Raw genomic sequence first — 24,893 nt, 5'->3', positions numbered from 1 at the left:
TAAATGGGAACTCCCCAAAATCATAAGCTTCTATGCCTCAAAAAACCTTGTCAAAAAGGTGAAGAGGCAGCCAACTCAATGGGAGAAAACATTTGGAAACCACATATCTGATAAGAGACTGATATCCTGCATATATAAAGAAATCCTATAACTCAACAACAATAATACAACAGCCTGATTATAAAATGGACAAAAGATATGGTAAGGTATTTTTCCAAAGAGGAAATACCAGTGGCTAAAAAACACATGAAAAAGTGTTCATCTTCACTAGCTATTAGGGAAATGCAAATCAAAACTACAATGAGATACCATCTCACACCAATGAGAATGGCTACCATTAAACAAACAAAGCAATAAATTCTGGAGAGAATATGGAGAAATTGAAACTCTTACTCATTGCTGATGGGAATATTTAATGGTACCGCTGCTGTGGAAAACAGTTTGGCAGTTTCTCAGAAAACTAGTTATTGAATTACCCTACGATCCATCAATTTCACTTCTCGGTATATACCCAGAAGATTTGAAAGCAGTGACATGAACAGACATTTGTACATCAATGTTCATAGTAGCATTTTTCACAATTGCCAAGAGATGAAAACAATCCAAGTGTCCTTCAACAGACAAGTAGATAAACAATATGTGATATATACATACAATGGAATATTATGCAGCAGTAAGAAGGAACAAGGTTCTGAAACATAATGACAGCACGGATGAACCTTGAAGACAGAATGCTGAATGAAATAAGTCAGACACAAAAGGGGACATGTTGTATGTTACCACTTCTATAAACTCCCTGAACAATGTAAAATCAGTGTCTTACAATGTAGAATATTGGGGACCTATTGATAGACAGAAGCTAGTGAGGGGGAATGATAATCTAATATGCTCAGGTATGTTAATGATGGTGAATTCAAAGAATGGGAATGTATAGGGGTGATGATTGTTTATTAATGGGATTATAAGTATCAGAGCTGTGTTGAAGGTGAATAGGATTGAAAGGGCTTGTTTAAAGGCATATATCCCACAGATCAGCATTACAAATATAGATAGGTGCTTGCATGATGTATTTCCAAGGTATGACACTGGTACAGAGTTGACAACAGAATGGTATATGGGAAAAACCTACCTATAGCATACTAGGGACCATAGTTAATAGGAATGCCATACTAGTACCACACAAATACTAGGGACAAATAATTAAGGGCTGAAAAGAGCTATGAGGTGTTTGGGTCATGAGAATTGTTTAAAATGGAGAGTGATGAGGATTGTATAACTAAGTGATGATAACGTGAGATATGGATGGATTATTGTGGACATAACTATGCTATGTGAACTTAGGAACCCCCTACTTTATAAGTCAAGCCCACAATCATGAGGCTTGCTCTGGTGAAACTTACAGTGTAAAGGAAAGGCTAAGCCCAGCTATAATTATGTCTAGGAGTCACCTTCAGAGAACCTCTTTTGTTGCTCAAATGTGGACTTTCTCCTGAAAAATAAACTTATACATCGAAGGCCAGTTTATTTTCAACAAGGGTGCCAAGTCCATTGAGAGAAAGAGAAAGAGAAAGAAGAGAGAAAGGATAGGAGAAAAGAGAAAAGAGGAAGAGAGGGGAAAGGGTAGGAGGGGAGGGGAGGGAAGGGGAGGAGAGAAGGAAGGGAGAGAAAGAAATGGCAAATGACTAAATGTTAAAGTTGGTGGATCTGGGTATATAGGTGGATATGTTGGAGTTCTCTGTGGGTTTCGAATTACTTTTGCAAGTGTTCTGTGAGTTTGAAATTATTTTGAAATATAAAGTTTTTTTAAAAATGGGTGAACAAGATATGAGCTAAAATCATAAAACTCTTAGATGGGGTAAATCTTCATGACCTTGGATTTGACAATAAACTCTTAGATATGCCACCAAAACCATAAGCAATAAGAGAAAAAAGTGTGTACATTGGACTTCATCAAAATTTTAAAACCTTTTGTGTATTATCAAGAAACTAAAAAGACATCATACAGAATGGGAAAAATACTTGGAAATCATATATATATAAAAGGTTGAATATCCAGAATATAAAGAATTCATATAACTCAACAACAAAAAGACAACCCAATTTTAAAAACTGGACAAAGGACTTGAATGGACATTTCTCCAAAGCAGATAGACAAAGGGCCAATAAGCACAATAAAAGATGCTCAAAATCATTAGTTATCAGGGAAATGAAAATCAAAATCACAGTAGATACCACTTCACACCCACTAGAATAGCTACTTATTTAAAAAAAAGAACAGAAAATAATGAGTTTTGGCAAGGATGTGGAGAAATTGTATTGCTGGTAGAAACGTAAAATGAGGCAATCACTATGGAAAACAGTTGGCGGTTCTTCAAAAACTTACACATAGAGTTACCATATGACCTGGCAAGTCCACTCCTACGTATATATCCAAGAAAAGTGGAAACAGGGAATTGAACAAATATATATACACCAATGTTCATAGCAGCATTATTCACAATAGCCAAAAGGTAGAAACAAAACTCAAGCGTTGATCAACAGATGAACAGAAAAACAAAATGTGGTATTACATATAATGGAATATTATTTAGCCATAAAAATGAAGTTCTGATACATACTACAACATGGATGAACCTTGAAAATATTAAGCCAAATACCAAAGAAAAATATTGTATGATTCCTTTTGTATGAAATACCTATAATAAGCAAATTCATGGAGACAGAAAGAGTAAAGGTTAACAAGGGCTGGAAGGAATGGGGAAGGAGGACTTATTGCTTAATGAATACAGAGTTTCCAACTGGAATAATGAAAAATTTTGTAACTAGTAGTGATTGTTATGCAAATTGAGAATGTAATTAACACCACTGAATTGTAAGCTTAAAAATAGTTGAAATAATTTTATTTTATATATTAAATTTTTTTAAAAAATTAAATTTTTTTTTAATTTATCCATGGATAATGATGAATGTGTTCTAAAATTAGATTATGGTGACAGTTGCACAACTCTATAAATATATTTAAAATCATTGAATTGTACCCTATAAATGAGTGAACTTTATGGAATATAAATTTTATCTCAATAAAGCTATTAAGAAAATTTATCCGTGGATAAACCTAATAGGAAAACAGAACTATTGGTAAAATTCCTGCACACACAAATTAAAATTATTTTGAATCACCAAAGTTAATCATGCTTGGCAAAGGTTGCTCCCAGGATAAGAGGGGCTGGGGCTGTGAGCTGACTATCATTTTTTTCTGGGCCTCACCCCTGCAGCCAAGAAAGCACAGCAGATGTATGCACAAGCATGTGATGATACTGTGAACCAGTGATTGTATACTTTGGATGGTTTCTATGCTATATGAATATATCCCAATAAAATTGCATTTTAAAAAACCCATAATGAAATACCATTTCATACCCACTAGATAGCTATTGTTTTAAAAATGGAAAATAACCAGTGTTGGTGAGGGTGCACAGAAATAGGAATCCTCATGCATTTTTGATCAGACTGTAAAATGGTGCAGCCACTGTGGAAAACAATTTGGCAGTTCCTCAGAATGTTAAGTGTAATATTACCATATGACCTGGCAATCCCACTTCGAGATATGTACCCAAAAGAATTGAAAGCAGGGACTTAAGCAGATATTTGTACACCAGTGTCCACCACAGCATTATTCACAAAAGCCAAAAGATGGAAGTAGTCCAAGTGTTCATAAATTGATGAATGGATAAACAAAATGTGAGTATATACTTATGACGGAATATTACTCAGCCATAAAACGGAGCAAATTTCGGATACATGCTACAACATAGATGAAGCTTCAAGACATCATGTTGAGTGAAATAAGCCAGACACAAAAGGACAAATATTGTGTGATCTCACATATATGAAATAACTAGAATATGCAAATTCATGCAGACAAAAAATATAACAGAGTGCCAGGAGTGGGGTGGTAAATGCTTAATGGGTACAGTGATGGAAAAGTTTGGTAATTGATGGTGGTGATAGTAGTACAACATTGTGACTGTAATTAACACTGAATTGTATACTTGAAAATATTATCTTGTGTAAAGTATAAACTAAATAGACTAAAGACAATAAACCTCCAAAAAAAGAAAGCACAGCAAAGAGCAAGAGGCTTAGAGTGAGAATCTTGAACTCATCTACAATTGTTTGCAAAAGGATAATTATATCTCAAACATGTTTACCTATTGACACAGTTTTGGCACTTTTCACAAGAGATTGTGATATTCCAAATAGCTCTACGGTATGATTGGTAAACTGCTGTTATAAAAAAAAATATTCTATGGAAATATTTTATGCTTTGGGAAAATATTCATATGCATACATTTAAGTGAAAAAGCAACTTGTAAGGTTGAAAGGATATATATCAAAACTATAATACTGCCTCCTGGTATTGAGAATGAACCTAGTAGACAATTATTTTAAAAGCTAACCCTTTCTGCCAGATCAAGATGATATAGTGAGAAGCTTCAGGGCTCCATCCTCCCACAGAAGTTGTGAACAGCCAGCACAAACTAGCAGAAACATCTTTCTCAAAGGTCCAGAAAACAGTTAAAGGATTGCAATATCAGGGCAAGCCCAAATTTTTTTAAAAGCCACTTAAAAGCAGTCTGATCTCCTGGTTGGCCCCTCCCCTACCCCTCCCCCTCAGCACCAACCCATGCTCCCAGTGTGAACCCCTGGTCCTGGTTCCAGAGGGAGCAGAGTAACCCTCATACATATGCTGGGAGTACATGCGTGTGGACCAATCTGTCTGTTGGTGGCCTGAGGGATTCACTGTTGTAGAATTTGCCCTGCATGTTGAAGGTGACTCACCTGAGCTCTCCTACAGAACACTGTGGTAGGGCAGTCAAGTGGCTGCCTGGGGCAAGGGATTGCTGGCTGTAGGACATACAGTGCAGTGCCCTCACCATGAGGATATTATTTCCTAGGGAAGAGGGACACTCATATCCTTGTAAACAGGGGACTTCCTAGTGCCACATGTGCATGCCCAACACAAGAGGCAGGTGCAGAAAGGGTCAGGGAAGCCTCTATGCTTTGGCTTGGAGTTATTCTCCAAACTCATTGTTTGGATAAGCCCTGAAGGAGAGCACTCACACAGGGTAGTGTTCAAAGACTTGGAATGGTGTTTTCTTTTTTCCTTCTTTGTTTTTGTTTTTGTTTTTGTTTGTTAGCTCCAGCATTCAAGGAAAGCTGTGTCATAATGCTAGCTGGATATAAGCCACCTCAGAGTCTAAATTCCAGTGATAACACACTAAAATATCAAATGATCTAGGTTTCAACAAAAGGTAACGAAACATACAAAGAAACAGGAAGTGATGACCCAGGCAAAGGAGAACATTAAGGCTTTAGAAACCATCAGTGAGGAGGATTAAAACTGGGACAGTCCAGGGAAAAACTTTCACAAAGTGGTCCTAAGTATTCTCAAAGAGTTAACAAAAAACATAGACAAAGAACTAAAGGAAACCAGGAAAATGATAGATGACCACAAAAAGATAGAAATTACAAAAAGGAACTGAAGAGAGCTGAAAATCATAGTAACAGAAATTAAAAATTCCCTAGAGGAGTTCAACAGCAGATTGGAGCTGGGAGAAGAAAGTGAATGTAAAGATCGGAAGACTGAAATCATCCACTCTGAGGAGCAGGAAGAGGAAAGATGAAGAAAAGTGAACAAAGACTGAGAAACTGCGGGACATCAGCAAGCATACCAATATATCCATTGTGGGAGTTTAGGAGAAGAAAGAGACAAAGGCACAGAGAGAATATTGAAAGAAATAGTGATTGAAACTACCCAAATTTAATGAAAGACATGAATATATACAGCCAAGATGCTCAATGAACTCCAAACAGGATAAACCAAAATAGACCCACACCACACCATGTTATAACCAAACCGTCAGATGCCAGAGATAGAGAATTCTGAAAGCCGCAAGAAAGAAGCAACACGTCACATACAAAGAAGCCTCAATAAGATTAAGTGCTGACTTCAAATCGAAAACCTTGGAGACTAAAAAGCAGTGGGAAGACAAATTTAAAGTGTTGAAAGCAAAAAAATGCCATCCAACTGTTGCTGATGTTCTCACAAACATTGAGGACTGACGGCTTGGTGTGATGAGCTCTCTAGAATGGTGCTTGCCATTATGAAGCTTGTTATTGCAAAGGAGAGGCTAAACCTGCTTATAATTGTGCCTAAGAGTCCCCCCCTGAGTACCTCTTTGTTGCTCAGATGTAGCCCTCTCTTTCTAACTGAGCCACCTCAGCAGGTGATCTCACCTACGTGGGACCTACTCCCCCTACATGGGACCTGACCCCCAGGGGTGTAAATCTCCCTAGCAGTGCAGGATATGACTCCTGGGGATGAATCTGGACTCAGCATCATGGGATTGAGAACATCTTCTTGACCAAAAGAGGTATGTGAAATGAAACAAAATAAAGCTTTAGTGTCTGAGAGATTTCAAATGGAAGCAAGAGGTCACTCTGGTAGACATTCTTATGCACTCTATAGATAACCATTTTTGGTTTTAATGCACTGGAATAGCCAGAAGTAAATACCTGAAATGATCAAACTGCAACCCAGTAGCTTTGACTCTTGAAGATGATTGTATAACAATGTAGCTTACAAGGGGTGACAGTGTGATTATGAAAACCCTGTGAATTGCACTCCCTTTATCCAGTGTATGGATGGATGAGTAGAAAAATGGGAACAAGAACTAAATGAAAAATAAGGTGGGATGGAGGGGATGATTTGGGTGTTCTTTTTTACTCCCATTTTTTATTCTGATTCTGATTCCTTCTGGTGTAAGGAAAATGTTCAAAAATAGATTGGGGTGATGAATGGATAATTATATGATGGTACTGTGAACAGTTGATTGTACACCATGGATAATTGTATGGTATGTGACTATATCTCAATGAAACTGTATTTATTTATTTATTTATTTTTATTTATAAGCCATTTATTTTACATTTTTCAATGTTCACATTAGGGGTAGCATATAATATTTCTCTTTTTGTGCCTGGCTTATTTCGCTCAGCATTATGTCTTCAAGGTTCATCCATGTTGTCATATGTTTCACGACATCATTCCTTCTTACTGCCACATAGTATTCCATCGTGTGTATATACCACATTTTATTTATCCACTCATCTGTTAAAGGACATTTGGGTTGTTTCCATCTCTTGGCAATTGTGAATAATGCTGCTATGAACATTGCATGAGGATATCTGTTCATGTCACTGCTTTCAGATCTTCCGGGTATATACCAAGAAGTGCAATTGCTGGATCGAAGGGTAACTCTATATCTAGTTTTCTAAGGAACTGCCAGACTGATTTCCAGAGTGGCTGAACCATTATACAGTCCCACTAGCAGTGAATAAGAGTTCCAGTTTCTCCACATCCTCTCCAGTATTTGTAGTTTTCCTGTTTGTTTAATGTCATCCATTCTAATGGGTGTGAGACGGTATCTCATTGTGGTCTTAATTTGCATCTCTCTAATAGCTAGTGAAGCTGAACATTTTTTCATGTGTGTTTTTTGGCCATTTGTATACCTCTTTAGAGAACTGTCTTTTCATATCTTTTGCCCATTTTATAATTGTGCCATCTGTACTATTGTCATTGAGTTGTAGGATTTCTTTATATATGCAAGATATCAGTCTTTTGTCAGATACATGGTTTCCAAAATTTTTTTCCTATTGAGTTGGCTGCCTCTTCACCTTTTTTGACAAATTCCTTTGAGGTACAGAAACTTCTAAGTTTGAGGAGTTCCCATTTATCTATTTTTTTCTTTTGTTGCTTGTGCTTTGGGTGTAAGGTCTAGGAAGTGACCGCCTAATACAAGGTCTTGAAGATGTTTCCCTGCATTATCTTCTAAGAGTTTTATGGTACTGTCTTTTATATTGAGGTCTTTGATCCACTTTGAGTTAATGTTTGTGTAACATGTGAGGTAGGGGTCCTCTTTCATTCTTTTGGATATGGATATCCAACTCTCCCAACCCCATTTCTTGAAAAGACTGTTATGTCCCAATTCAGTGGCTTTGGGGGGGCCCTACCAAAGATCAGTCAGCCATAGATCTGAGGGTGTATCTCTGAATTCTTAATTTGATTCCATTGATCAATATGTCTATCTTTGTGCCAGTACCATGCTGTTTTGACTACTGTGGCTTTATAATAAGCTTCAAAGTCAGGGAGTGTAAATCCTCCCACTTTGTTTTTCTTTTTTAGAGTGTTTTTAGCAATTTGAGGCATCTTCCCTTTCCAAATAAATTTGATAACTAGCTTTTCCAAGTCTGCAAAGTAGGTTGTTGAAATTTTAATTGGGATTGCACTGAATCTGTAGATGAGTTTGGGTAGAATTGACATCTTAATGACATTTAGCCTTCCTATCCATGAACATGGAATATTTTTCCATCTTTTTAAGTCCCTTTCTATTTCTTTTAGTAGAGTTATGTAGTTTTCCTTGTATAGGTCTTTTACATCTTTGGTTAAGTTTATTCCTAGGTACTTGATTTTCTTAGTTGCTATTGAAAATGGTATCTTTTTCTTGAGTGTCTCTTCACTTTGTTCATTTCTAGCATATAGAAACATTATGGGCTTATGTGCATTAATCTTGTACCCCGCTTACTTTGCTAAATTTGTTTATTAGCTCTAGTAACTGTATCACTGATTTCTCGGGTTTTCCAGATATAAGGTCTTATCATCTGCAAATAATGACAGTTTTACTTCTTCCTTTCCAGTTTGGATACCTTTTATTTCTTTGTCTTGCCAAATTGCCCTGGCTAGCACTTCTAGCACAGTGTTGAATAACAGTGGTGACAGCGGTCATCCTTGTCTCATTCCTGATCTTAGAGGGAAGGCTTTCAGTCTCTCGCCATTGAGTACTATGCTGGCTGTGGGTTTTTCATATATGTTCTTTATCATATTGAGGAAGTTTCCTTCAATTCCTACCTTTTGAAGTGTTTTTATCAAAAAAAGAGATGTTGGATTTTGTCGAATGCTTTTTCAGCATCTATTGAGGTGATCATTTGATTTTTCCCTTTTGATTTGTTAATGTGTTGTAATACACTGATGGATTTTATTATGTTGAACCATCCTTGCATGCCTGGAATGAACCCCACTTGGTCATGGTGTATGACTTTTTAATGTGTCTTTGGGTTCAATTTGCAAGTATTTTGTTGAGATTTTTTACATCTATATTCATTAGAGAGATTGGCCTGTAGTTTTCCTTTTTTGTAGCATCTTTGCCTGGTTTTGGTATTAGATTGATGTTAGCTTCATAAAATGTGTTAGGTAATGTTCCATTTTCTTCAATGTTTTGTAAGAGTGAAGCCGTCTGGCCCTGGGCATTTATTTGTGGAAAGTTTTTGATGACTGATTGGATCTCTTTGCTTGCGTTTGGTTGGTTGAGGTCTTCTATTTCTTCTCTGGTCAGTCTAGGTTGTTCATATGACAATAAAACTGAATTTAATAAAAAAAAATTGCCATCCAGGAATTCTGCATTTGGCAAAACTTTTTCAAAATTTGGTATAGAATTTCTGTTGGGGATGATGAAAAGGATCTGGTAATGGATGATAGTGATGGTTGCACAACATTGTGAATATAGTTGACACCACTGAATTACATATCTGAATGTGGATAAAGGAGGAAAGTTTAGGTTGTATATATGTTACTAAAATAAAAATTAAAAAAGAAAAACAAAAGAAAAAAATGAGGGAGGGATTAAGATTTTCCCAACAAAATCTGAGGTACTCTATCACCACTAGAGCAGCCCTACAAGAAATGCTAAAGGGAGCTCTGCAGGTTGAAAGGAGGGGACACCAGACAATTTAAGAACAACATATTCTTAAATCTAATCCATTCCTGTGGGTGTGAACCCATTGTAAGTAGGACATTTTGGTAATGTTATTCAGGTAAGGTGTGTGTGAGCCAACCTGATTGCCTCAATCAGTGCCAATCAGGATACGTCTTAATCTCATGACTGGAGTCCTTTATAAATGGAATGAATTCAGACATGAGAGAGAAGCAAGAATCCACAGGAAGCAAGAAGCTGAAACAGAACCCAGAAGAGAAGGAAGAGACCAGGGGACCCACCATGTGCCTTGCTATGCGACAGAGGAAACAAGGGTCACTGGCAGCCAGACCCAGGGTGCCACAGTCTTCGGAGAGAAAGCATTACCTTGATGATAACATGATTTGGACATTTTCCCAGCCTTAAACCATGAGTGAATAAATTCCCATTATTTAAGCTGAACCATTACGTTGGTATTTACTTGAGCAGTTCAGGAAACTAAAACAATTATCTGAAGCCACTTGAAGAAATGAAGATCTCCAGCAAAGATAAAGACATGAGTAAATATAAATACCAGTACTATTGTATTTTTATTCATAACTTCACTTTTTACTTCCTAAAGGATCTAAAAGGCAAATGCAAAAAGTGTAATGATAAATCAATGGTTTTGGACTCATAGTGTGTGAATATGTGATTTATGACAAAAACTCTGTAAGATAGGAAGACAGAAGTTTAGGAACATAGTTTGTGTATACTGCTGAAGTTAAATTGATATCAAAGCAAATGGGACTGTTGTAGATCTAGGATATTATATTTAAGCCCCACAGTAATCACAAAGAGAATATCAGAGAATGTGCAAGATAGTCATCTGTCTCTAGGAGCTTGCACATTCTCTGATATTCTCTTTATGATTACTGTTACTTGTCACTACAAGTTACTGGGATGGGGGTAGAGGGACAGGGGCAGTAGGAAGTTAATGCAAAACGAATATAGGGTTTCTGTTTGGGGTGAAGGGAAAGTTCTGGTAATGGATGGTGGTGATGGTACTGCAACATTGTAAATACGATTAATCCCACTGATTGGTATGCTTGGGAGGGATTGAGTTGGGAATGAGAGGAATTCTCATTTATTGCTGATAAAAATGCAAAATAGTGCAATATCTTTGGAAGACAGTTGACAGTTTTCTACAAAACTAAACACAGGCTTACCATTTGACTGAGCAATGGTGCTCCTAGGTATTTACCCAAATGAGCTGAAAACCTACACACATATGTTTATAGCTGCTTTATTCATAAATGTCCAAAATTGGAAGCAAACAAGATGTTCTTCAATAGGTGATTAGGTATTATATCCATACTGTGGAATATTATTCAGCAATAAAAAGAAATGAGCTATCAAGACACAAAAAGACATGAAGGAACTTTAAATGTACACTGTTAAGTGAAAGAAGTCTGTCTAAAAAGACTGCATACTGTATGATTCCAACTATATGACATTCCAGAAAAGGATAACATATAGAGACAATAAAAAGACTAATAGTTGCCAGGGGTTCAGGGAGAGAAGGGAAGGGATGAATAAGTGGAGCACAGGGCATTTTAGGACTCTATTCTGTAAGGAACGGTAATAGTGAACACAGGACATTATACATTTGTCAAACCCATAGAAATGTACAACACAGAGAGTGAACCATGATGTAAAATATGGGCTTTAATTAATAACAATGTATTAATGTAAGCTCCTCAATTTTAGCAAATGTACCACACTAATGCAAGATGTTTGATAATAGGGGAAACTGTGTACGAAGGTGATGGGGGTATATGGGAACTCTCTGTATTTTCTGTGCAACTTTTCTGTAAACCTAAAAACGCTATAAAAAATAACATTTTTTTTTTTTCAAAGCATATTTACACAGACAAAAACCTAACCCTGCTTTTGGACTATTGACAAATTTGTGATGTGTGTATGTGTGTAGCCAAATATGGCTTCACCACACAATTCAGTTGCCTTAAGAAGAGTGCCGTCCAACTCTTTAATTAACCAGGGTAATTGAAGTGGTTAGGGGTGGGGGAGCACAGATAATCTTAAATCATAGTTACAACAAAACTGGTCAAAATTCAGCACACATTTACCATCTATACACACAATCCAAAACTGACAAAATAATTCCAAAACAAATGTTTAAAAACAGAAAACATCACAGGTCTCCCTGAATCCCTTCCCTTCCTTTCCTTCCTCCTCCCTCACTGCCAGGTCTGAGGCCCTGAATGCAAAGCTACACCTGCTACCCTGGGAGACTGACCTCTGATTCCTCTCTAAAGGGGTTATTCTCAGAACAAGGGGATTCAGGAGACCACGTAAGTGACTGCAGTAGAAAGGGGCATTCCCTAGTTCCAGTGGCCACAGGGCATCTACTGATTAGCATGTATCTGTAAACAGTACACACACTCTCCAAAATGAGCATGCTTTTGCTTCCTCTGATTTTTTTTAAAATATGCATTCTATCACCTACCTTTGGATAAGCAAGCTTTGACTGCTACATTTCATCAAATCTCAGATCTGTCAGTCATAAGATACTATTATTTTATATATCACTAATAAGAAAAACATGATGCTAATTACATAACTCAATGCTTTCTTATATCTTAGAATTTGCTTATGCAATCTCTATTGTCCTCTGTGCCATCATCTGTGTGTTTTTTAAAAGAGTGCTCTACTTTCATCTCTGGGACTTTCTTTGAAACCTCTGGCATGCATTCTACAAATTTTGTACTGGAACTTTCTTAATCTTACCAGAAGCTGTCAACAAAAAGTTTTCAGGTAATCATTAAGAACACATTTTAAATGGCAATTAAATGCAGCCCATGTTGTACAATCAATGTATGTAATTTAATACGGACAGCTATGACTAAGTTCATTTATGTGCAACCAGTGACACCCACAAAACAATTGCCCCCCTGCGGCGTGTGATTACAAGCACATCCATTTCAGAGTTGTTGAGCTGAGAAAAAATATGTTTTTTAGAGTGAAAGAAATTTGGGAAATATGAAGCTAGCAATGATGAAGAGTGAATCCAGCAGATGCTGGTTAGATTATACTTTTGAACACAAGGTAAGGTGTGGCCCACCTATACAGGCAGTAGCCCTATTTGGCCACCATGCAGGTGCCTACTACCTGATAGCCACCATGTGCTGTGTCTTCTGTTCATCAGTGCATTTAATCATCCCAGCACTGTCGAGTTGGATTGCATTATCCTCATTTTACAGATGAGGAGATTGAGCTCAGAGATGTTAACTCGCTCAGGGTCACAAAAGTGACAGGTGACAAGAGCCCAGATATGAATGAGTGTGTCTGACTCCATAGTCCCATTTTGTTCCCAATATGCCAGTTCCCACTATACTGGCCCAGCACTTGAGTCCCATTAGCAAGCATCAGTTGTGGCTCATCTGGTTCAGATATTCCTGAAGGTACTACTTAACCCAAATCCTGATAGAGGGGAAAAAAGATTGTCTACAGTGACTGCAACTACATTATGCTGTGATAACTATATACAAGTGACAAAATAGCAAGCATAAGCATGGATCATAGATAAGTATATACATATAGATAAATACTACCAGCTAGGAAGATAGAGATTTGTATAGGCTGTTCTGGCTTTTTATGGGAGGAAAATAACTCAGGCTTCTTAGGACCCTCCTTTGTGCACAGGTTGAGTCTATAGTACTTCCTTCGTGACATTTTCAAATATCCACATTGGGTATAGGAACTGACAGTTTCAGTCCAATTATGAGTCTATGGATTCATCACTATTTGCCTGGTTTCACTCACCAAAGACCATTGATTAGAATCGTCATCAAACACACACAGTGGTTGTCTGACTACCTTCTCCCACCTCACTTAGTGAAGTCTCGGAGGCAGAAACCTCTCATTTGAAATCAGACGAGTAAAGGCTAATATTGAATTTAGTTTCCTTTCCATATATTTCATTTTCTATTTTTATGTTTCTTTCACAAAAGACTTAATCATGAAAAGGAGGAAGCCCAGACTGAAGTGAACTAAAACTTTGTCTCCAAGAGAGGATTGTGGCTTGGTCCTGAGTTGAGGTAAGAATTGTTGGTACATACAAGCTACATCATCACACCCTTGCCTTCCCTTTCTCTCTCTCTCTCTTCTACTCACTTACTTCCCAAGCTTTCTTTTCCTCTTCCTCTCTCCTGGGAACTCAGTGTGGGAAGGATACTGCCTACAGCAATCAACTTTTCTAGATGTCAATAGCAGACACAAGAACTGGCAAGAGGGAGCCTGAGCTGAGCGTGGCAAAAGTGTGAGAAATCATGACTGCTCTGGAAAATTAAGGGTTAACAGTTGCTGTAATGTTGCTTGGCCCTGCCCTGTAAGCCTGAGCTTAAGCTGGAATTCCCAAAGCTCACTATGTCCCAGAGCCATATGCCCATAGGATGTCAGTGGAAGGATTGGGGGTCACTGCCTCCCACATCCCTGGCTGGGACAACAATGAAACATGCTCACTACTTACCCTTTAGCTTGAACTGGGGAAAAATAAGAAGTCTCTGAGGAAGGACCAAGATGGAAATTACGTATACAAGAGCCCTTGCTCCCCAGTTATGTACTCTTCCCCACACTTGTATGGAGTTTATGAAGAGGGAAGGGTGAAATTTTGAATGTATGAACAGAACTTGCTTCTGGGGCCTCTCTCCCTTCTTGGAATTCTGTCATTTTTTGGTAGACAAAAGGTGAAATCCAGTGAAGCAGAGCTGTTGCCTTCTGTTGCTGAAATTCCCATAGGGAGAGCCAGAGTGATAGGATGAGCACATCATCAATTAGACAGATAACCACCTCTCATCCCAGAGCCAAGGCTCGGTCACTGGTGAATGGCTGGGAGAAACGTTCTCGGTTTAGGACGGCTCTGATACCCTACCTGATTACAAAAGAGAAATTGAGAGCCCTGCGTGCGGGAAGGGGTGGTGGTATCATCCAACGTCACTGTTTTTGCTTGCTTATCATCTCCCCAGCAGAGCTGCACGAGACATGAATCTTAGTCCTATTTAGATGTCTCTCCAGTGCCTGGTACCATGCTGATGATCAGATTTGCTGAATGAATGAGTAAATGGTGCAACTCAGTTATTATACTAAATTCTCGATATAGTCATCAACTGTATTCCCAGCTCTCACTTTCTGATGTGTTATTCAGGCACAATGAAGAAGAACAGGAAGTCTATCACGAGAGTGGGCGAGCGCGGGGCCCCGCGCAGCTCGAGCTCGCCGCGCCCAGGGGCGCTGCAGAAGATGCTGAAGGGAGGGGAGTACGCCCTCTCTGTGTCTCCTCCCGTGCTGGAGAGCAACTTTATCCAGGTGGGGGATACCCGCGCCCTGAGGTCAGCAGAGGAATGTGCCATACAATTAAAGGGAACAGTTTGGAACTCTAGACAACCTAAAAGAATTACAGTGCTAAAGTAAAATTAATTCATTTCACATTTTCTCAACAAACTGGAATCTACCAAGGAATTCTGTTCTAATGTTACCGTAATAATCTATCATTCTAACGTAGTCTTCCCAAAATTACATGGTAATGATTTTTAGAATATGCTCCCTCAAGAAAGCATTCAAATAAGTTCTTTCTTAGATTAAGAAGCCATTTTAAAGAATAATAATTGTGATACAACTAGAGATTAAAATGAATTTTGGCTCTTAGTTTCAAGGTATAATATAATATTGTATAATATTATGTGTAATATTATAATAAAATAAAATAAAAATATAATATAATATAATATAATAGTGTTAGGGAGAAAAGCGTCCTCATAAGAATTTACCTTTCAATGCATTTGGGAGCAGTTCTAGCTTTCCTCTAAACATTCAAAGTTAATATGTTCAAGGAAAGGGGAAATAAGTTAAATGTCATGGGCCATGCCACTAAACTTCATAGAAATGCCGCAACAAAGTCTAACACTGAACACTGAGGCCTGAGAACACGTCACAAGTCATCATTTGATGTACTTCGCTTTCTACATATTTCCGTCCTGCTAATAATCTTTTACCTTGTCACATTTCTTCCTGTGCCCTTTTCCAATGACCTTTTGCCTGCTCTAATGAAATTGTATGGTGCTCGCACTACATGGGAGGAGCAGTTCGTGGTCTGTAGACCAGACAAGGCCCCCATCCCATACATAATTTGATGTTGTTCCCTTGAAGTACACAACTTCTCTCAGTTAGGATGTCTTTGGCAGCACGTTAGCAAGATTCCTGACTCAACTGGTTTAAAGAAAAATAATGCTCTCATACAGAGTGAAAAAGCCACAGGACATGAGCTCCCTGCCAGGGAGTCATCGAGGATCGAGGTTCTCTTCTTTTGCTGTCACCCTCAAGCCAGCTCCCACACGATGTAACGTCCATACAGCTGCCAGCAACAGAGAGAGATGTCTCCTCCTCGTGCCTCTTTGTGAGGGCTGGGAAACTCTGCCTGAGCCCCCCAGAAGGCTTCCCTGGGTCCTGTCAGCCAGGCTTGGTCACATACCCTTGCTGAAAGCAATCATTGGCAAGGGGGATGGGAGACTGGTTTAGGTTAATTGGGATTCAGCCCCTGAGCTGGATCACCGTTCCTGCTGGGTGGAGACTAGACAAAGTCAGGGTTCTGCTGCTAGGAACAAGAGGGGCATGGCTTTGGGTCAGTTATCAGTAGCGTGAGCCACAATGTCCGAATATATTGGTTTTTAAGTTATTCGGGTTTGCATTGGATCAGTTATTGTGCAGCTCAGAAGCCACAGGTAGCCATTCCCTGGCTTCTTTCACATTCACATCTACCCGCTTTCCACCCTCTTCTGCTAACTGGCAGGGATTTTACTGGCCAAGATTCTTGGACTTTAGGGTTTTCGCACATAATGTTTCTCTGACTGGAAACCTCTCTTCTCCACCCAGTTTATTTCCCTCATTGTTCAGGTCTCAGCTAAGGTCCCTTCCTCGAGGGAGACTTCCAAGAACCTATATTCAGGGAGCTGGCCAATTGTTAAGTTTTCAAAAAATTTGCAAGTCAGTTGTTAAACACAAACATTATTTAAAATTAAATTACAGGCACCCTGCGCGGTGCCTCCTCGCCCAAGGTAGCTCTTGGAGTCTCCTCTACCCACTTTGGACCAGGAGAAAGTCGGCAGGAGGGGAAGACACACTCGCTCACACCGGGTAGCTCCACGACGTCAGTTTCAGGGTGAGATTCGGTTAACAGCCTGAACCGCGTTGGAAATGAGGAAACCGCCAGACGGGAGAAGCTTTCCGCTATTTACTAGCTGGGGAAATGGAGACAAGGAAATGGGCACGCAGACAGGGGAGAACTGGGAAACGAAGATCTTCCTAGAGGCGAGGTCCCAATTCCAGGTTGTACTGGAATATTTACTTACTCTTTGGTAGAAGACCTCACTTGAGACATCTCTGAAGCTTTTACAGCATTCTGCCTGTGGCCTGCTGCACAGTTTCATCTAACATTCACAAAAACGAAGTACATGGAAGAGCTACATGGATGCCAAGGTGGAAAAACTTTGATGTGCCAGTGGCCTTGTTTTACAGTGTGTTCCATTCTTTTGCACTCACAGAAAAAAACGGTATTAAGAGGAAGTTTGTTGTGAAATTAGAAGCCCCTTTTAAAATTTGTAATGGTCAATATGTATTAAGATGGACATCTGTTTTGAACAGTACAAAGTGCTCTGGTTTCAAAGAAGCAAGCACCTGTTTAAAACTGATTCTAAATAAAAACAGACCTGAATGGACATCAGAATGTTTGTTAGTGGCAGAAGAGTCAAAAAATGGCAGTTTGTTCAGTTATTTGCCACTTGTTTTATACTAAGCCTTACGTTTTTTTTGGGGACTGAATGATAATCCAATAGTGAACCATATGAAGTCCTACTCTTACAGATACCTCATAAATAGCTATGACTTTGTGAATGATAGCCTGACTCTTAAGCACAGCCCAGAGGGGGCTACCAGCTACCAGTACTTGATTAACCACAAAGAAAAGTGTCAAGCCCAAGATGTCCTGCTTTTACTGTTTGTAAAGAGTGCTCCTGAAAACTACGGCCGTCGTTCTGCAATTAGAAAAACATGGGGCAATGATAAGTATGTTCGATCTCAACTTAATGCCAACATCAAAACTCTGTTTGCCTTAGGAACTCCTTCTAATCCACTGAAGAGAGAAGAAATGCAAAGAAAACTGGAACTGGAAAACCAAATGTACAACGATATAATTCAGCAAGACTTTGTTGATTCTTTCTACAATCTTACTCTTAAATTACTTCTGCAGTTTAGGTGGGCAAATACATTTTGTCCACATGCCAGATTCCTTATGACTGCAGACGATGATATATTTATTCACATGCCAAATCTTATTGAATACCTTCAAAGTTTAAAACAAATTGGTGTTCAAGATTTTTGGATTGGCCATGTTCACCGTGGTTCTCCTCCCATCAGAGACAAAAGCAGCAAATACTACGTCTCCTATGACATGTACCAGTGGCCAGCTTACCCTGACTATACCGCTGGAGCTGCCTATGTGATCTCCAGTGATGTAGCCGCCAAAGTCTACGAGGCATCACAGACACTTAACTCTAGTCTTTACATAGACGATGTGTTCATGGGCCTCTGTGCCAATAAAATGGGGATAGTACCACAATCCCATGTGTTTTTTTCTGGGGAAGGTAAAACTCCTTATCATCCTTGCATCTATGAAAAAATGATGACATCTCATGGACACGTACAAGACCTTCAGGACCTTTGGCAGGATGCCACGGATGCTAAAGTAAAAACAATTTCAAAAGGTTTTTTTGGTCAAATTTACTGTAGGTTAATTAAGATAGTTCTCCTTTGCAGAGTGTTCTATGTCAACACTTATCCTTGTTCGGCTGCATTTGCCTAACAGTACCTGAATATTGTCTGTTTTCACTGTCACTGAGCCAAACCTGGAAGAAAAACCTTTAAATGTTTATCTATACCCTAAGGAAAATGAATAAGAAAGACAAAGAAATATTTTGAAAGCCCAGTCTATCAGAATGTTTCTTTTTTTTTTCTAGAAGCTATTCAATATAACTTATCTATTTCATTGCCTAAATTCATTTCAAGAACTTGATATTTAGGAAAGGCTTATATTATTAATGAAAATAAGAATAAAGGGAAATTCAAGTTCTTACTTAACGTTACATGCATATTCAGGGTGTAGAGAGATCATTAAGATGTGTTTGAATAATTGCTTTTGGAAAATACCAGGTGAATGTATAGTACAACATTTCAAAGAAATGAATATACTGTTGGACCAGGTATACAAGTTTATTTTTATTAAAGAGCACTTGGTGGAGGTGTTGGGGTATGTGGAGTTGATACAGGACAAAGTATATGAATCTGATAAAAGAAAGTCTCTTGTTCTTTAAGAGGAGGTTTTGAAAAATGTACGTAATTTCACATTTTTTTTCAAAGCTTAATGTGAAATGTGAGAAAAGTCATTAGTTCTGCCCTAACTGGTGCTTTGTATGGCTCTTTTTGAATATTAGAAAATGACACAAAACATGGGCAGTTTGTTACCTGTCTGATCCTTCCCTAGGGAGAAATTATTATTTCAAATAAGCTGATTTTAATTTAATTAATTTTCAACTGATTTTTGAATATTCAATATTGGTTTGTATATAGGATAGTTATTTGAATGTAGTTTGCATAGAAGAATATAATAATGGAGAAGGCTTCAAAAGGAAAGACAGAACATTAAAAGCCTCTTTTCTTTAAAATTTATGAAAATATAATTCTTAGTGCCAAATCATTGTCATGATTACTAAAACCAGTCCACCCCTTCCCAACAAGGCCTCGTAAATCATAGTACTTTGTTCTAACCTTACATTTTACATTGAAAGGATCAAGTATCAAGTCAAAGTTACAGTACCTTTAAAAAAACATCTATTCTATCATTAAAATAACTGTCAGAGGTGGTTTTCATCTTTTAAATATTTCAAATTTGAAAGAAGAGAAAAGTTGCCAGAATGAGGTCTGATGCATTCAGAAAAGCTACATGTTCCCCATGTTCAAAGAGACGTGGCTTTGAGATCTCATAAGGTAAATTACATTTATTTTACAAAGCAAGATAAAAATGTGGCCATGATGCAAACAACCTCCTCTTACTGCAGAAAGAGCTAGGTGATACCTATTATGGGATTCTATAAAGACCAAAACAGTTTCTCCAGCAAAAGTGGTTAAACTGATTATAAAAACCTTTGACTGCATAGAAGCCTGTTAAGCAAAACTAAGACATCTCATTTCATAAAATGATATCTGAAATATGTAAAACAAGACTCCTCAGTAATATATATATATATATAGCTGGATGATGGTATTTAGGGGTAGCTTTTTAATGTTTACAGGTTAATCTTTTTCTATTTTGAAAATTGAGGCTTGTTTACATTTGCTCAGATAATTTAGTTTTGGTTAACCAATGTCAAAATTTACAGTATCAAACATTCTAGTTTGTAATTACTTTCAGAGCAGGTTCAGGGTCTTTAGATCATTACAGTCTGAACTTTCTGATCCATTTAAACATTTGTAGAGAAAAAAGGATATCTGAAAAAGCAGGTTTATAATTAATTTTGATTAGTTGATTTTGTAATAACCATTTGCTTTTTGGCCTTATATACCCTGTGTATCCCTACTAGAAACTTTAAATTTGCCATTGGTTGAAAATGATCTTGTTTACAGCAGTACTTTTGTGAAACAATTATTTATTGCTGAAAGAGCTCTCCTGAACTGTGCTCATTTTTTAGTTTTGCTTAGAACCAGAACAGAACAGGTTTTAATTTGAAGTAAATATGAGGTCACTCTTTATTTTTTTTTAAGTTGCTAGATGCTTCCTTATTCAGACTTAAAGACTGAGAAGAGTATTTGTAAATAAAAGCGTTCCAGCCTTTTAAAAAGGAAGAAAAAAAACATTTTGGTGGTCCAATGCAGGGCTACCTTTTGAAAACTGTTAACAAAGGGAAAATAAACTATCAGCCTGCATGGTCACTTGAGTAGGAGATGATTGTACACAGTGTTATTGCCCGAAACTTTTTACCTCTTGGTTGGTTTGCATCTCTTTCTCATATTACTAATTTTATACAAAAAATGTTAAATATTTATATTATTTGAATTTTGTTCTTGTATGGCAAATAATTAGTGGGTTTTTAAAAATGCGTCTTTGGTTTCCAATAAACAGCTTAAAAATTGTCAGCAAAAAAAAAAAAATTAAATTACATAAACTTACAATTAAATAAATTATATTCGTAACAATGGCAATAACTACTGAAAACATCATCCCTGTTATTTTGCTATGTTTCACTGTTATTGATATTCTTGAGGTTTCAGATACAAAAATAAATTTGGATATGTGAGGTCTTCTGCAAGAATCAATTGGCTATATGGAATTTAAAATAGATAGTGTATATTATTACTTGTAAGTTGTGCGCTACTCATCTTTTATGTCAGTAAAATGTGTAATGAACTTGTGTGAGCGTATGTCTTCCTAGAGCCAGTTGTTAAACCTTTACCAGCACACCACTGCCTGTAGCCCCACTCTAATTCAAATCTCCCTTGTTATATGCTCCCAATCACCCTGAACTTGTACTGGGTAACACATCTTACAACAGTAATTAAATCTATGCACCTTATTATTTACTGTTTGCCTCCCCTGGTAGACCCCTGGTCAGGAACTGTGTCTGTCTGTTCACTGTGGTTTTTCCAAGAATAACAAGAACAAGTAGATGAACAAATGCACCACGGTTCATTCCTCCTTTATTTCCTCTACCCTTATACTGCTCAGCTAGGCAAGGTTGTCAGGGACATGCACTTTATCAGAAAACTCTTCCTGTTCTCTGCACTCAGGTCAACAGGAGAGGAGAATCCATTTACGTCCATAACCGAGCCAACTGGGTGACAGTAGGCATCTGCTCTTCCAGTCCCACCAACAAGACCCCCAGCGTCATGCTGCTGGCACATCTGACGCCCCCTGCCCAGAAAGACACAAAATCTGTGTTTAAAAATCTCCTGACATCTCCCAGAGAGAAACTGGTGCTCACCAGGTGAGTTACAAAAGGAAGAGGTTAAGGATCTCACTGAAAATATTCTTTAACGCTGAGGAGCTGCAAATGAAAACCCTGACAATTGCTCCAAGGGACAGTTCACTTGCTTCACTCCCTGCTGCAAACGACAGAAGAGTTGTGAACTAGTTTATGACAACCTTGCAGCCAATCAAGCAGTTAGATTTTTTAAATTAAAGCTAAATAACCGGAATTGAAGGCTCATAATAAATTGCCTTTCTAGAACATGTCCCTCTCCTTCTCACAGCCCCAGCCTCCATCAGAACTAGCTCTGGTCTTGTCTCAGTCACTCACTAACTTGCTATATGACCTTGAGCCAATCACTTCCCTTCTCTAAATCTCTACCTCATAGGATTGCCTAAATGGGACAATTTCCGACTTTTTAGTACATCAGGGTCTTAGGAGTATGATTAAGATGAGCTGACCCTTGAACCTGAAGACCTCTCTGTATACTAAAGACCAAAGTTCTGAGCCTCAAAAACTAAGAACCTCTGGGAGAAGAGGGAATACGGAGTTGTTGCTTAAAGGATAAAGAGTTTCTATTTTGGGTATTGAAAAAGTTTTAGTAATGAAAGGTGGTGATAGTAGCACAACATTGTAAAAGTAATTAATGCCATTAATTGTGCATTAAAAATTATTAAAATGGCAAATTTTATGTTATATAGATATATAAAAATACCCCCCCCCACACACACACACACAAAGCTAAAGGCCAGGCCTGGGAATGTGGTGGCCACAAGCACTGCCCCACCCTATACCCGGCCCCACCCAGATCTATCTGAGAGATAAGCCTGTTGTCCTGTGTCTCATTCTGTAAAGTGCTATAAAATAGAAGATATAAGTCATCATCGCAGTTAGGTGCCCAGCTGATGTTACATTTGGCTTGTTTGTAGATTTCTTCCTCTGCAGTTTGTGAATCTTTCTTTGCATGATGCTGACAAAATGCGCCTGAAGGTAAAGCTCGTGAGTGGTCGAGCCTACTACCTACAGCTCTGTGCCCCTGCATATAAACAGGAAACTTTATTTTGTCGCTGGGTAGAACTCATCTCCCTCTTGAATCAGGAGAAAATCAAACCTTCCAAAGTGTCCAAAGTCTTGAGCCTCTCAGATATCACCAATAGCACAGATATCACATGCTCCGGGGACATCATGGATATCACAGAGTTCGCAGCTGTCCAGACTGAGCACACACACAAATATATAGAACCCATAAGTGTCGTGGAAAGCATGGATTTCTCAGAATTCACAGATGTCACCGACATCACTGATGTCACGGAAGTTCCAGAAAATGAGATTTCAGAGGCCCCAGAGGTAAGAATTGTCACAGAAGTCATGGAAATCTCAGACAGCCCTGATGTCACAGACTTCTCCAGCGTCAGAGTGGTATTTGAAAACGATGACATAAAAAAGGCAAAGCAACAGGAAAAGGTAAGTGACATTAAAGACGCACATTCTTTAATAATCAGGAACAAGAATGATAACCAAAATCATGCTTCTTGTTTAGATAACTGACATTGATTATCAAAATGCCATGGAACCCACCCTGGGTACCCAAATTTTAATGAGATTTGATCCCCAGAACCCTAGTGTAAAGGAGTTGTGAGATGTCCTGACATAGGTGGTGGCCATCCTTACCATCAAACCTAACCCAGTTTCAGTAACTGGGTTGATGGAAAGAACTTGGGAACTGGAGTCAGGAGACCTGGGTTAGAATCCTACTCTGTTGCATGTTGGTTGCACAGTTTGGGCCAAATCATGGAACCTGCATGAGCCTTAGTTTTCTCATCTCTACTATGAGGATTTGAATACAATGCAAGGCTTATTTTAAGGTTTAAATGTATGCAAAAGTAGACAGTATCCTGAAGGATAGAGAGACATTTCAACAGGTCGGGTTTGGGTAGAAGTAGGAAAATAAAAAGTTTAAAGAAGTGAGTGGCTTTGGAAAAAGGCAGAAAGTGGAAAAACACAAAGCCAGTTCAATTTGGATGGAGCATAAAATTGGTGAAGACTTTTAGAATGTGAGATTGAAAAGTTGCTTGCAACCCTTGAATGCCAAACTGAGAAGTTTGGACTTCACTTTCTGGGCAAACCTTAACCACCAACAGTTTCTGTGCAAGGGAATGTGGAAGCTGTGTTCTTAAAAGATTAGTCTGATGTCGGGGTGGATGGTAGAGACCAAGACCTGCGGGTAGACCGCTGCTGAAAAACCACCACTAGGGCCACCATAGAAAAATGACCATGGGCAGGGATAGACATTTCAAAGAAGAAACAGCTAATAAACCCAGTGGAAAAAAAGTTTAACCTTGTTAGTAATCAAAAATGAAAATTTAGAAAAAATTAACTTATGAAAATGTTCAAATTTTCTCAAAACCAATATTAGTTAAGGTGTAGTGAACTAGGAAGTCATAGATTCCAGGTAGGGATGAGAATTGGTGCAAATGTTCTTGAAATATTTATTAATCAAGAACCTTAAAAATGTTTATACACTTTGACTCAGTGATTCTACTTCTAGGACCTAATCAGAATTACAGTGAGGATTTACCTACAAACGTGCTAATCATACCACACTTATACCGTGTTTATAATAATGAAATCATGAAAACATGGAAGGACCTATATGTCAAAACAGAGGAATGGTTAAAAATGTAAATCTATGAGGGGCAAGTGCCATGTCCATCTTATTCAGGACCTACCATAGGGCCTGGCAAGATCATAGGCATTTCAATAAATATTTGTTAAGTGAATGAATATGCTATGGCTATTAAAATTTTGAAGATTTTTATTGACTTAGAAAAATGCTCATGATATGATTGAGTGAAAAATGAAGAATATAATCCCTGTAATAAAGATAATTAATTCTTAACTGGAAAAATTTTAAGTAGTTTCACAGTTTTTAATAGCATGGAGAAAATGTTCATAATAAAATGTTTAGTGAAAACAGTAGGATGCAGAACTACATTATGATCTCATATCA

The 24,893-nt window shown here is 38.1% G+C and overlaps 2 protein-coding genes across 2 annotated transcripts in view; both read left to right on the top strand.

The window, feature by feature from the left end:
* FAM71D (family with sequence similarity 71 member D) overlaps window positions 1–24,893 on the top strand; it is a 41,373-nt gene that overhangs the window by 5,129 nt on the left and 11,351 nt on the right. Inside the window, exons 2-5 of the mRNA XM_037835292.1 lie at window positions 13,826–13,912; window positions 15,019–15,179; window positions 21,705–21,901; window positions 22,813–23,347. Of these exons, the coding sequence (XP_037691220.1) occupies window positions 15,024–15,179; window positions 21,705–21,901; window positions 22,813–23,347 (888 nt within the window). The 5' untranslated portion in view covers window positions 13,826–13,912; window positions 15,019–15,023. The remainder of the gene's footprint in view (window positions 1–13,825; window positions 13,913–15,018; window positions 15,180–21,704; window positions 21,902–22,812; window positions 23,348–24,893) is intronic.
* LOC119533190 (lactosylceramide 1,3-N-acetyl-beta-D-glucosaminyltransferase-like) lies at window positions 17,580–18,726 on the top strand. Its single transcript, XM_037835293.1, is given in 2 exon segments — window positions 17,580–17,663; window positions 17,665–18,726. Coding segments are annotated over 2 exon segments (1,146 nt in total).

The sequence above is a fragment of the Choloepus didactylus genome, chromosome 4 (genome assembly GCF_015220235.1).
Source record: "Choloepus didactylus isolate mChoDid1 chromosome 4, mChoDid1.pri, whole genome shotgun sequence".
Classification (NCBI taxonomy): Eukaryota; Metazoa; Chordata; class Mammalia; order Pilosa; family Megalonychidae; genus Choloepus; species Choloepus didactylus.
Note: the sequence above shows the minus strand (reverse complement) of the source record. Positions and strands in the feature narration are given on the sequence as shown.